The 14923-nt window shown below is 37.6% G+C and overlaps 1 protein-coding gene across 1 annotated transcript; it reads right to left on the bottom strand.

Annotated features, from left to right (window-relative positions):
- Positions 1 to 7227: 7227 nt before the first annotated feature.
- LOC149171180 (uncharacterized) lies at positions 7228 to 7629 on the bottom strand. The gene has a single exon (XM_089425870.1). The coding sequence runs from the start codon at positions 7627 to 7629 to the stop codon at positions 7228 to 7230; it is 402 nt and encodes a 133-aa protein (XP_089281996.1).
- Between the last annotated feature and the right edge of the window lie 7294 nt (positions 7630 to 14923).

Below are 14923 nucleotides of genomic sequence, written 5' to 3'. Positions count from 1 at the left end.
ACTTCATTGTACATATTGTAGCTAATGCTCACCGGCTATGAAGAAAGGGAAACCTACGAGAATATCCTCTCGATGAAAATAAGAAAGAACCAGTAACATTGTGGGAAAGTAAGAGACACCATCTCCAATGGAATTCCAACAGTCATGTCTTAGCCTGTGTAGGCTTAAAGGATAATCAAACAAATTAGGGGTAGAATTTTATTGTTGTTACCAATCAAAGTTCTCATGTCCATGAACATATAATTGATCCATTCACATTTCTCAGTGTGTACATTTTTTCCACCACTGTAAAGGAGCCATCCTTTTCCACACTATGTGTTAGACAAGTTGGAGAAATTAATATTAAATTCCAAATCCAAACCCTAAGATTTAACTATATAAATATATAAAGGTAACTATTTGTAAAGTTGATTTCCTTTCTATATAAGTTGGACAAAATCCAAAAGAAAGAATATGAAGTATAAATGTTCAGAAAGCTTTTTGATCCCCAATTATTTCCTAATGTCATAGCATATGTGTTTCACAATAATAATAAACATTTTTCATTCTCCACCCCATTAGAAGCATGCTCAAGAGGAAGAACTATCTATATTACAGTGATATGAAAGTGTTTTCTTCATTTATTTTTTCTGTAGAACTGTTTTTTTCCTTTCTTGAACAAATATTTCTAACCATGTAATGCATTTTCCCGAAAAATCCCATAAGATAACTCTATTCACTTTGAGTATGATACTTAGGGTAAATTGAATTCTTTAAGACTCAAGGTTAGAGAGAGCAAGTATGTCACAAAATGGGATTTAAAACTAGGTAAAAGAAAATAAAAAATTTCTCCTCGAAATACACAAATACACCTATTTTAACCAATGTAGAAGAGGAATACAACTTTCTTCTCCATAATTCAAACCACACCTTTATAAAACTAATACCCACTCAAAAACTAAGAAAAAAAATCTTATCTTAATTAAAAAGAGTAAAACTTCAATTTTAAATCATTCAAATTAGTCCCCTCCCATTAAGAAATTCAAACACTCCGATTCTGGGACCAATTACTTTTTGGATTCCATGTGGACTGTATCCTAAAGAAAGAGTTAGGTGCCTCTCACACCAAACTTCCCCATGTTCTTAGAACCCTTGTCACTACCATCTTTTAAAAAGAGATAAATCAATAGAACTATCTTCCCACGTAGTCATATTGTGGGTACTTTGAATGAAGCGTTGTTTCAACTTTGGATTTGGTATGATCATTAGAGCTGTCACTTAAATTATGTTGGAAGAATAAATATCAATGTGCAACGAAATTCCAATGATGCACTCCAAGAATATCATGTGTATTGGTTTATGAAGCTAAGGTCACTTTCACCATAATATTTTTTAATATATGAAAATGCAGCAGCAGTTCCAACCACTGACATGCATTTTATTGTAAGAGGGACAATAAGCATCCAATGTAAATCTTTGGGAATAGTCAAGGAAATGTTCTTTTTTAATTTTTCCCAAAAGTTCCACCGAAATGAAAAATCAGATTACTGAATTAATGATCTTCAAACTTCACAATGTAAACCCCACAATTCATGAAGAGGTTGTTGGGCTTTGGTGAGATTCTTAGAAATATGCCTCATTTACATTTGAGGAAGGTATATCATCAATATTTTCCGATTGAGTAGATGTGATATTCTTCACATTGGAGTTAGGTATCTTATAAATATTTCTTATTGTGTGGATTTGTTATTCTTCACATTTGAAGAACGTAGGCTATAACAAATTTTTCATTTTCATATTATGAAAAAATATATTATAAATATTTTTAAATTGAACAAATGTATGAATAGTAAATTGATAAATTTTTTTAAATTAAACTAATGTATATAAATGGTAGATTAAGACATGTAAACATTGGTATTTTAAATTTATTATTCACAATATATTAAAAAACAAAAAATATTTGTATATAAAATATATATATATATATATATATATATATATATATATATATATATATATATATATATATCTTATTTATTCATAAATCATTATTATTAAAAATATATAAAGAAATATAAATATTTTATTTATATTATTCGAAGTTTTTATAAATAAAATTATATTTTTTAATTGAAGTATTTATTCTAATTTATTGAAGTTATATATAGAAATAGTTGTGAATTTTCGTGAACTGCTAAAATAGAGAATGTGTCATTCATTTTAAATTTTGATCAATAAGACTAATATAATTTGTAATACATTATGAGAGGATGAGTGGCAACCCTAATTATGTGAATAAGTTGACTGTTAATCAAGTTCATGTTGTTTTTTTTTTTACAGAAATGGTTATGGGATTTCATTAAGTGTTTAGCAAAATGCCATAATTCCGCTTACAACAGGTGAAACTAGTTTCTTGGCCTTTCTCCAACCATTAATTCATGTCGCACTGGCTTATACATTGCCTCTTTTTACAATTTTTCACTTGCCTTCTTGCTACTGAATTCCCTAGCTTATGAATCCATACAAACTGGTTTACCAAAAAATAGTAAAACATAGAAAATTAGGGAATTGGATCCTAGGAGATTTCATTATCTCTGAGGATAGTTCCAACACCTAGCTGGGCTGCCTTGTTTGCCTCTATGTCTGCTACCTTGTTATTGCTTCTCAGGATATGAAAGAATTCTAATTTTAGGAGCTTTGTCATGTCTTTAATTCTTGTAATTCCCCTTGCAAGTCGAAGATCTGCTAGTTTCATGTTGTTCACCATTGCATTGATGATGACTTGGGAATCTCCAAAAACAGCTGCTTCTTTGTGTCCCAGTTCTTTGAGCATTTTAATCCCTTAGAATAGAGCCATGGCTTTAGTTTGGATGCTTGAAGAGTGGCCCAGTCCCCAAGCAAATCTATGTATAGGAGCTCCTGTTGGATTTATAATGCATCCTCCTGCTCCAGCCATTCCTGGGTTTCCCTTGGCTGCCCCATCAAAGAAGAGGGTGGGGATTGTTTGCTTGGACAACCAAGATTTAAATTCTTCTTCAGTTTTCCTTATTTTCCAGTCTTTGAGACTTATAGCTGTAGCTTTCGATTTTTGAAAAATGAGGTTGAGGGCTGCTCCAAACTCTATGTCCTGCTGATTTAAATTTGTGTCGTCACATTTGTCTCTTAGCCATTCGCTTATTTGACCTTTCATTGTATTTGCTACAATTTTATAATGTTGTTCCTTGCCTCTAAAATTCCTTCTGTTCCTCTCCAGCCAGACCTGCCAACTGATAAATTTTGGTAGTGCATTCCATGCTGCTTTGACAGTCTTATTTTTTGGGATTGGGCCTGGGTACCTGGCCAGCCACCTAGCAAACAAATCCTAGACAGAGTGGGGGAGGATGGGCATTTTCGATGATCCTAGAAGCAATCCCAGAAGCTCGAGCCAGATCAGTCCTATATAGTTGCATGCCAGCGAAAGGTGAAGTGCAGTTTCCGGGCTTTCTTTACATAAGGTGCATCGTGATGGTCCTAGGAATCCCCTCTTCTCGAGTCTGTCATCTATTAGAATTTTTTGATGAAATAGTAACCAAAAAAAATGATCGATTTTTGGAATGGTAGGAGAGTTCCAAATACCTGTCCAGGGCGCCAGATTAGAAGGCACGTGAGGCCTCTCCATGAATTTGGAGTATCCCTGAGACACCGTGTAACCAATTTGTTTTGGTCCCCAACCTCTTGCGTCTTTCTTTTTTGCATGCAAATGAGCCACACCATGCAGCATTTCTAGCAACGCATCGAATTCTGACTGCAGCTCAGGAGGGACGTTGATCTGCTTCCAGCTAGACCAGCAATCCTCACTCCAGATTGAGATGTCCCAGAGCGTAATTAAATTAGTTGCGTCCATCCAATCTTTCAACTCGATCCTAAGGTTTGAGTTCACCAGCGGAGGTCTGCTCAAGATGCTATCATGCCATAACCTGATTTGCTTGCCATTTCCTGGTATCTAGTATGTGTTTTCTCTTATCAGTGGCCCCACTTTCATGATTAAAGCGCTGAGGGGGGTCCTGTTGTGCTTTTTGGATGCTCCAGGCACCTCAGTCTCTGCCCTCTGAAGTATTTCTTCCACAGTGCCCGTTGAACCCATCCTGGCTTTGGAGCAATGATCCTCCATATCAGCTTGGTTGCCATTGCTAGATTCTACATACTTAAGTTCTTGAAATTTAGTCCTCCCTCTTGCAGTGGCGTAGAGACTATTTCCCAATTAACCAGAGGGATTATATTTTCATTCTGTTTGCCTCCTTTCCAGAGAAAATTTCTAATTAGCTCCTCCATCCTCTTAATGATTCCTACTGGCGCCAAAAGAACAGAAAATTGGAAAAGCGGCAGACTGCATAGTATTGATTTGATGAGGACTGACTTTCCGGCAATGTTGAGCCAGGATGATCCCCAGGCTTGCATTTTTCGCTTGAATTTTTCTATCTGGGTGTGCCAATCTTTGTTGATAGCCGTCTTATGAAAGATGGGAAATCCAAGATACTTGAAGGAGGTCCAGGTTGATGAGACTGTAAAGCCTAGACATCTGGCTATGGTATTTGCAGCAATAGGTGATATATTCCAACAGTAAACATGGCACTTACCCCTGTTTAGATCACTACCTGATGCTTGACAATAGTCCTCCAATACTTCTTTGAATTTATTTGCAGACATTTCAGTTGCATTTCCTAGTAGCATGGTATCATCTGTGAAGAGGGCGTGGTTAGTGCTCTTAGTCCCTCTTGCTATGCACAGTCCATTTAATTCTTGATCTTGATGTTTCTTGTTTAGGTAGAAGCTGAGGACAGAGGCTTGCAACACAAAGAGAAGGGGTGAGAGGGGGCACCCCTGCCTCAGCACTCTAGAAGCTTTGAAGAAATCCACTGCTCTGCCATTTACAAAGGGTGCAATCTAGGGTTCCGAAATACAAGCTTTGATCCACTTGATAAAATTTTGACCGAAGCCAAGCTTGTGCAATACAACAAACAAAAAACTATGTTTTACATGATCAAAATCATTTGCTAAGTCAAGTTTGATAACCATACCTTTTCTTTTCGATGAAGACTGGAATGAATCGCCTCTTGGATCAGGATAAAATTATCTACTAGTTGCCTGCCATGTATAAATCCACCTTGATTTTCCGGGATGATTTTGGGGAGGATTTTCTTCAACCTATTTGCTATTACCTTGGTAATCACTTTATATCCAATGTTGCATAAGGATATAGGGCGAAATCTATTAAATGTGTTTGCCCCTCTTTCTTTAGGTATGATGGCAAGGAACGTTGAATTTGTGCAGCCTCCAATTTTCTAGCACTCTTCGGACTTCTGGATCATTTTGAAGAGTTCCTTTTCAACTATCTGCCAACATGTTTGAAGAAACCTGGGCATGAAACCATCTGGGCCCGGGGCTTTATCTGGCTCCATGGCAAAGAGGGCTTCCCTAACTTCATCTTTGGTGATTTTACCTTCAAGAGCCTGGTTCACCTTAGCTGAGATGACTTTAGGAACAACATCTAGCAGATTATCATTTTGGCTAGTCTCTATGCCTTCACTGTACATATTCTCAAAGTGAGTTGAAGTTGCCCTCTTAATGTTGCCAAAATATTTTAAAGTGCAGTTATCTTTTTCAATATCCGATATACAGTTTCGACATTTCCTGGCTTGGGCCTGCTTGTGGAAAAAAGAAGAGTTTCTGTCCCCAGCTTTGAGCCATAGGCTTCTTGATTTGAGCCTCCAAAATTCGTCTTCTGCCAGACACGCCTTATGGAACTTTTGTTGCAGCTGAGATTCTTTATCCAGCTCTTCTTTGGTAATTTCAGCAGTTTCCTAGGTGGAGGTGTTGTTTTTCAAGTTCACTTTGAATTGTTTTTCTATCCACAGCGGGGTTTGGCAAGGTCTTAACCCATCCTTTTAGAATTCTTTTAACTCTGTGCAATTTTTCCTCCCAAATAAAGAAGGGAGAGCCTTTGATTGTCACTTACCAGCAATCTTTGACCCTTCACATGAAATCTGTCTCCTTTTTCCATAGAGAGCTAAATATGAAAGGGATAGGCCCCAGATCCTTAGCAGCCAGCAACTCTAGGCTGATGGGTTTGTGATCTGAAACACTACTATGTAGAATACGCATTCTTGTCTCTAACCCCAGAAGCAGGAAAGAGCTTTGAACAAGGAACCAATCAAGTCTTGCTACGATGTGGCCTGGTCCAATTCTTTTATTTGACCATGTGAACGTGCTTGTAATCGGCTTTATATCTAGCAGATCCCAATCTTGCATGAAATCTTCTACCCATTCTCTAGCCGGATCTCTAACTATACTCCCACCTCTTTTTTTTGATGAGAGAAGTGTGAGATTTAGGTCTCCGGCTATGATTAAGTTTTCCAAATTTTCTAGATCTTCCAGACTTTTGATGGATTCCCAGCATTTTCTTTTCTCACCTGCATTGTTAGGTGCATAAACATTGAAAAGACATATAATTTCCTTTGATTCTAGGTGCTGCATTTTAAAAAAAATCCAATGGGTATTCAGAGACTCAGAGATTAATGAGAACTTATTTGTGTTCCAGAGTGATCCAAGTCCTCCCGATGCTCCACGGGCAGAGATTGCATGCACTCCAAAATTTTTTGCTTGTTTGGAGGAAAGTTGTGTCCTCCAATTTGGTCTCCTGGATGACGAGGATATCCGGGGCTTCTAGTCTTATTAGACTCTTCATTGCTTCTTCTTTAGTTGCGGTGCCCATTCCTGTACAATTCCAGGAGACTATCTTCATCATTTATTTTTTTCTTGTTGAGCTCCCTTGGAGCTCTGGGATTGGATCCTCGTCATCTTCGGGGTTTTTGCTAGAAGCTTCTCTAAAGTTGGCTAGCTGCCCTGGAGCTTGTCCTTACAGGTTTCTTGCTCTCTTTTTTCCTTTAAAAACTTACGTCCTCTTGTAGATCTTCTGGGAGATGATTGGGATTCACCTATTTCCCCTTCCTCCTCCGATTCCTCAGACTCTTGGATTCCCTCCACCTCTTCTGACATTTTCTCTGAAACATTTTTGATGGAGGGGAAGATTTTAGAGGGAGAAGCCTCCTTGGTGGTTTCTGCCTCCTGGGTGATCATGATTTCAGATCTAATAATCTTGAATTTGTTCCCTTGGCTTTCCATGGACGATTTCTGAGCAGGGCCCGCTTGAGGGGCTTTGGCATTTCCATTTGCATTCTTCTTGTGGAAGGTTTTGGAGCACTTTGCCTAGTTCCATCCTTCTTCCTTTCCTTTTTCTTCCACCCCTTTGGACGGGCAGTCTCTGGCAAAATGTCCATAGATATGGCACTTCCGGCATTTGAATGGAAGCTGCTCATAGTCTAGTTTTTGTAAATGAGTCCAGGGACCTACAACTATCTTGATGGCTTCCAGTAATCCGACCTCCAGATCTACCTCCACACAGATTCTGGCACAGTCATACTGGTATTTACTAGTGGCGTTGTCTATAAATTTTCCAAGGGTATTTTCGATGTGCTTCAAAGAATCCCAGTTCCAGCAATGAACTGGGAGATTAGGGAGTCGCACCCACACCGGGACCGCTGTCGGCACATCCACCACCGGATCAAAGTCTGCTATCCATTTATTTAAATACAGTCCTTGGGGACCCATGAAGTAGGGGCCATTCTTGAAAATGAGATCTTTGTCTTCTTTTGCAAAGAATTCAAACAAAAAATATCCTCTCCCGAGGAAGTAAGAGGTTACCTTGTTTTGTATTAGAGGTGCCCAGTTCCTGGCTACCCGGTTCTCGGTCGTCTTCGGGGAAGGCCAAAGTCCTGTAAACTGTCCTACCAGAGCCCGATCTGCCAGAGAAAGAGATACTTGGATCGGTCATTCTGGTGGTAGGGCGATCTCAGGGATATCTTCAAGCCACTTCACAAACTTTTCTGCTTCCATGCATTTCTTCTTATGCGGGGAGGCCAACAAAGATTTGAAGGCCTCTGCTACGGATGGTGGAGAAGGAGGGGGAGTTGGCTCCTCCATGGAGAGCCAACAGGTCCAGCTAGGGCGACGGCGGCCTGTAGCAGGTCCCTCGACGGACCCCCACAGGCACAAAGCAGAGCCCTCTGCAAACTCCCTCGTAGGTACCTAGCAGATCCTTTCACGGACTCCCACACAGGCTGAGAGCACGCGAAGCGCGGGCGCGCCCGCAGGCACAAATCGCCCGGAAAGCGGATCTTGCAGGCTCATAACCCGCAGCTCAGAGGTTGCAGAGCTCACAAAACCTAACTTACTAGCGGCACCCAATCAATTTCATGTTGTTATTGCCTAAATAGAGTTGTTATTTAATCATTTTATCATGTTTGTGTGCATCTTAATTCAAAATTTTAACTTTTTATATTAAAACATTTACTATTGCACCTTTTTCATCTTTTAGTATGATTTTCCTTTAACTCTAAAAATAATTCTTCATATTTTGAAAAAATATGATTAGTCTAGATGCTTATTGAAAGTGAAGGATGATCCTATTATATCAATTAAAAGTACTACACTCTAAAACTAGTTTGATATAAATTTTGATGTGGATAATGATCATGTAAATTAAAGTCTCACCATAATGATATGCTACAAATCACATCATATTACTATGCCATTATAACAATAACTAATAATAATACCTTTTAAGGAAACAATTGTAAGAATAGGAGGGCTACAAGGGAATCACATCTTGTTCTACATTAACATTATCCACACCAAACACTATATACAACTATTTTTAGGGTGTAAGACCTTAAATAAATGTAATAGTATCATAGTGATATGCCATAAATCCCACCATAGTTCTATGCCATTGTAATAATAAATTTTCGGGTAACAACTATGAGTAAAAGAGGGTCTACAAGGCATGAAATTTATACTATCAACAAATTTAAGAGTGAGAGAGAATGTTATTTAACATTCCTGGGAATTGCACTTAAAACTAATTTTAAAATGTAAAAAAATAAAAAAAAAACCAACAATAATCATATCATATCCTATGCCAAGTTATGTCTAGAAATTTAAATTTTTTATATGTTGATTGATGACACATCAATTAAGCTAGTGGATGCAAAGTTGGATTATGAGTATGTAGTTTTCAAATGTGAAGCATGGTTTGAGTATGGTCATTTGGCAACCTTACCCAAAGAAAAAAATGGAATTAAGAAATAACTCCAAACATTTGGGGAGAAATATAAGGAAGTGAAACCATTAACTTATGTGGTGGAAAGGCATGGAAAAGAACCATCACTTTATCGAGAGAAATTCATCTAGGATAAAAATAAATAAAAACAAAGAAGAAGCTCATAGAAATAACCTTGTAGAGGAAGTTGTGATCACAAAATTGGACAAGGTAGATCCATCACATATTACTCCTTTTGGAAAAAATAAAGAAAATGAATTCAAGTGAATAAGAAGAAAAAACAAAAATATAACACTATAGTTAATAAGAATACAACAAGAAGTCCGTTAAAGTAGATTAGGTGAATGAGATCACAAATGTTAATGCAACCCACCTTCATTCAAATCAACCTAACTTGGGTGTGTGATTGTGAACTTTCCATGAAAAATTGGGATTTATAATAATATCCCCATAAATTCAAGCTCATGTCTTGTGGGTGCAATTTTTTTTACTTATTAATTATCTGAGTTTAAAACAAAACAAACAACAAAACAAAAATAGAATAACTCACTCTATATATCAATCTCTATGTCAAAATCACGAAGATATCTTGAATTATGAAATAAATAAAAATATATTATACAAAAAAACCAATATATTATTTAATAAAAAAATAATAAATTTTAAAATTAAAACTTTAATAACTATTAATAAATAAAAATACATTATATAAATCCACTCATTACAAAATATGACTTAAGTAGAAACCATGAAAAATATTTAAATGCTTTCATTACCGATGAAAGATAACTCAATGAGATACATTACAAGAGCCGACCATGATAATAATGAAAAACACCTGGCCTCAGTTTAAACATCGGTTATGTCCGACCTAAAAAAAAAAAATTATTTATTTAATTTTTTTTATTTTTTTTTTCTGATTATTTTATTTTTTTTATCATAGAATTTTATGTTATATGTAAATTTAGGTTTGGATAGAGTAAATATATGAGATAATATATAATTATATTTAATAAAAATAGATGAGCTTTTTTTTTCCCTTGGAAAAATCATAATTTTCATTATGTAAGAAAATTACATGTTGTATATGCATCATGCATATGCTATAAGTGAGCCATGGCCTGTCAAAAATGAATATTGTTCACTTGTATCAGTTCAAAATTTGGTGCCTTGAGTCCACGCAGGGAGGCCCAGTTTCAAAAAATATTTTTCATATTGTTTTTGAATAAGAGTAAACTGTAGTAGAGTTCTGAGAAATAAACATATGTATGTTTACAGATGGAGACTGTGAAAGCATGAGAAAAACCCTGTATCTAGGCTCCCATTGAGCCTACTGTGCAGCTATGTCCATGAAGGGCCTGTGATAATACTGATAATGGGCCCCTTCCCTCCATTCCTAGATCATCCAAGTGGGATAAGGCCTGTCCGCAACCTCTTTGGATAATCGATCATTAGTTACAGTCCTTTCCCTAAAAATGTGATGGCATATGAAAAAATCAAAATTTGAATAAAGTCGAAGAGCCTCATCAAAGATATGTCTCAATGTGTAAGTATAGCATCTTGTTTTTTTGTTAAGCCAGTCACATACAACTTGTGAATCCCCAAATAGTTGCAATGCTCTACAATGTTTTTCCAATGCATATTGAATAATAAATTTAGCAACGGATAGTTAAACAAAATTGTTCAAGCCTCCTCCTAGTCCGATTTGTATATTGTAAAGATGGAGGTTAGAGAGATATAGGATGGCTCCCTCCCCACACCTCCCCTCCTGCGCAGAACCATCAAATAAATGCCAAGGAAGTGAGTGGTTAATGGATTTAGGTATAAGAGTGCGAGGCCGCGGGGAATTATCATCTTCCGAGATAAGAGTATAATCAGACAAGATCCGAGCAAAAATTGAAGGCCAGTGATGGGACGCATTCAAGAATATGAGTCTATTGCATGCAATCCAAATGGCCCAGCTGATGAGAAGCGGAAGGTTGCGAAGTTTAGGTGGGATAGCCCTTGTCCACCAGTTTATCCAGGCCTCCATGGGATTAGAGGCCTGCCACCTAATCTTTGTAGAGACTTTTGTAGTAATTTTTTGCTAGTGTTAATGAGTAGTTGTGCAATCTATGAACATATGCAAGACAGATTCCTTACGGCTCTTGCAAAGAAAGCACCAAAAAGGGCCATTTTGGGCTCACTTGAGGAGGTTTTCCCCCATGGGGATTTTATTGTTAAGGATGGTCCACATGAGAAGTCTGCACCTTGGGGGTGCTTTGAGCTTCCACAAGTGCCTCCACTAATGTTCAATGACTTGTGGTCTTCGAGCATCAACTAATACCAGGTAGCCCTCCTTAGGTGTGTAAGACCCAAATTTTGATAATGCCCAGATGATCTCGTCTTTGCCATCCCTAATCAGATGTGGGTGGCAGTGAGAGCCCCAATGTAGTCCTTCTAGATCTACGCCCAATGCTGAGGAATATTTAAGTTGTGGATTGATTTCCAAGCTTGCTGGAAAAGGGTGTAGTGCATAGAATCTCCTATGTGATTGATATGAGTGATATTCATTGTACTGAGATGATTTCTGATCTCAATAGGTAGTCTGTGGCCATCCCCATAGCCGATCCAGGGGTCCTGTCCTATCCTAATAGGCCGAACCAGATTGGATTTTCCATGTGATGCCAGCTCTGATGATGTCCAAGCATTTAAGAACAACCTTCCATATAATCGACATCCCAGAGGAGTATCTGTGTGGCTACCTTAACCAATCCATCACATTGAGAGGGGCAATGTATTTGGAGACCACCACCTTGGTCCATAAGCTATTAGAAGATATAAGTTTCCATCCAAGTTTTGATGCCAGGGCTGAGGAAAAGTCTTCCAATTTCTTGATGCCCCATCCACCCCATTTATTTGGAAGGTTGAGTGCATCTCGTTTGACCCAAGCATAAATTATTCCTGTCTGTTTTCCCTTCCAAAGGAATCTGCAACAAATTTCCTGTATCCTTGAGAGTATACCTCTGGGGATCCATGCCAAGGACAACCAACAGACTGGTGCAGCCTCTAGAATGGTCTTGATGAGGATAAGTCTACCTGCCCTGGATAGATATTTGTAGTACCAAATATTGAGTCCTTTTTTCATCTTCGCTATAACCCAATAGCTTCTTCTACTGAGCCTGCAGGAATGATAGTTTAGCAACAACAACTTCTTTTGCTGAACCTGTAGGAATGATTACAAGAATGATAGTTTAGCAACAACTTCTTCTGCTCTAATTAAAGGGTTTTGACAGCTTGGGCTTCAACTGGGCTTCAACTTGGCTTTTGGGTAAATTATCTTGACAACGTCTTCTTCTAATCCTTCTACTCTAATTAAAGGGTTTTGATAGCTCTAGCTTCAACTTTTTCTTACTCTTATTAAAGGGTTTTGGGTTTGACAACTTTGGCTTCAACTTCTTGACAGAAAAAATTAGAAATTTTTCCTATTTCTATACTAACTCTACTGCAATAACTAGAAAAATTTAGAAACTTTTCCTATTTCTATACTAAATCTACTGGAATAACTCTACTAGAATTTGTTTACCTAAAACAACACTTTCCTGTACACCTACGTTGGCTTGTAAGGATATACACATCAGACAGAGGAAGGCGCTTGGTATCTTAATACATGCACCGCCTACCTATTAATTCTGATTTTGATTTATCTTTGTTCCATTTTTATTTGCTTTGTAGACAGATTTTGTAGTGGATTGAATGTTTCATGATCCAGAAAACGCTGGAGGCCTTCATTATAATTATGAATTTCACCTAGTTGTTGTATTTGCTTTTATTAGATGCGATTCTTGTGAGCAGTAGATAATGTTGAGGGATTGGCATCATTTACCCAGGCGTCAAGATGCTTCAACGTACTCATAAAGCCAAAGCCGCATTCCAAACTCGTATCACCTATTAAACAGTACAAGAAGTGGGGCAAGCCACCTCTGAATGTGCTCCGTGACGAAACACTTTCATTTCGTTTGGATAAATGAAAAATGGCGAGCTTGTTCAGTTCCTGCTCTCCTTTCACTCTCCACTCATAGTGATCAGTTCTAATGTTGCTTGCATTCTTATTAAGCAATTCAAACTCTGTCTACAAGAAATTGAAAGGGATTTTTAATTATTCAATTATCTGGTTCAAAATACTACAGGTCACTAGAAAACTACCCTCTGTTGAACTTTAGCACCCCCACTAGTTTCAATGAGTCTCAACAGTGAAAACACCACCAATCCCAATTGTTTCCACAGAAGCAAGGGTATACAAACCAATTCCAAAAGCACTAGTAGCATTTGAATCAGCAGTTGCAATGCTAGTTTAAAATCCTTCAGTTGCAAATAGAATTCCTATTTGAAATCCATGACTTGTTCCAAAATGACCTAACCTCTTTCTTTTCAAGACTCAGTTGATAGGTGCTTAGTTGATAGGCGGATTACTCTTACGTATACATGTCTTATTTTGCCTCTGTTGCTAATGTTGGCTCTGTTGTTGGTGGTGTAGCTACTTTGACAGGTTCAACTGGATCAACTCAGTAAGCTGGTGAAAGGTTATAAGCCCAATCCCACCCCACTTTTTTTTTACCATTACCACATACACCACCTTTCGGTCTTAAAATTACCATATATGCAAGTGTGGTACAACCAGCTGGGATTGTTGGCTAGTATGGTTGGACTGCGTAGCAAGGCCATCTTTCATTAGCGAGGCTGTTTCAATTGAATCTCGAGCACATACCGAACATTTACTGTGGAGAGGGGATACATGGGCTGCATTCAAGCTACATGTGCCCACCCACAAGCTTTATATTTTCTATATTTAACTTAATGTTCCTTTATTTAACCACTTGCAAGTTTTACTTTTCTATTTTTTATTTATTTAAATTTTTATTTTTTATTAATTTATATGTCCAACAAGATGACAAACAAAGGAGTTTCCTAGGGACAGGAACCCAAAATGGCATTATCATGATATTTTACTCATTAAAAGAGATCATGATTTATGTAGCAATGCAGCGTAGTCTTGGCGGTGTGATGCTGAAAGACGTCTATGATCTACTAGGACAATCATCATCGTCTGTAAGTGCTTTAATAATAACAACCTTCTTAACCATGTCAACAATTTTCAATGAATTTTTATTCAAAGATATTTGCAACATGCTCTGTTGTAATCCATTTTTGTGTTTATGTAACAAATAGGTAGTAGAAGTGCACAGAAGACCACGAATATGCTATTTGTTGCTCTTACAAGTGTAGGCTTAACATGAGTTGTTGCACCTATAACATGAGCTGAATTGGCTATAGCTAGGATTTATGGTGGCACCGTTTCCTTGAGTGCTTGTCAAGGCTTCAGACAGAACTTAATTGGTCCCTTACTTTCAATAGCCCGTTGTCAACGCAGTTCTATTACTATTGGAATTCTACTGGAAGGTACGCTAGGAAAACTGTTGGTTTTCTCAAGAAAGGATGTGGGTCCTGTTTATGCGTGCTTTGATGTTGTTGAAACTCTTACCTCACCTGTTTTAGCAACCTTTGTTTATGCCTATGTGGGATCTACTAGTGTGAAAGTGCTTAGGCAACTTAATCCATTGGTTCTGGATCCGAAAATGGATCTTAATTAATAGGCTCTAAGTTATCCAATTGGATATGGAACATAGAGGGTTGATGGCTCTCAAACTGCTTTGGGCGCTGCTTGTTAAGACTTAGTAGAAACTCAATTCACAAAATAATATACTTCCCCCACATTTGCTTCTTATGTAGTCTCTCCCCTTACTC

Source organism: Pinus tabuliformis, chromosome 4_2 (genome assembly GCF_031772625.1).
Source record: "Pinus tabuliformis cultivar Carrire ecotype Pingquan chromosome 4_2, CPIR1, whole genome shotgun sequence".
NCBI classification, from domain to species: Eukaryota; Viridiplantae; Streptophyta; class Pinopsida; order Pinales; family Pinaceae; genus Pinus; species Pinus tabuliformis.
Note: the sequence above shows the minus strand (reverse complement) of the source record. Positions and strands in the feature narration are given on the sequence as shown.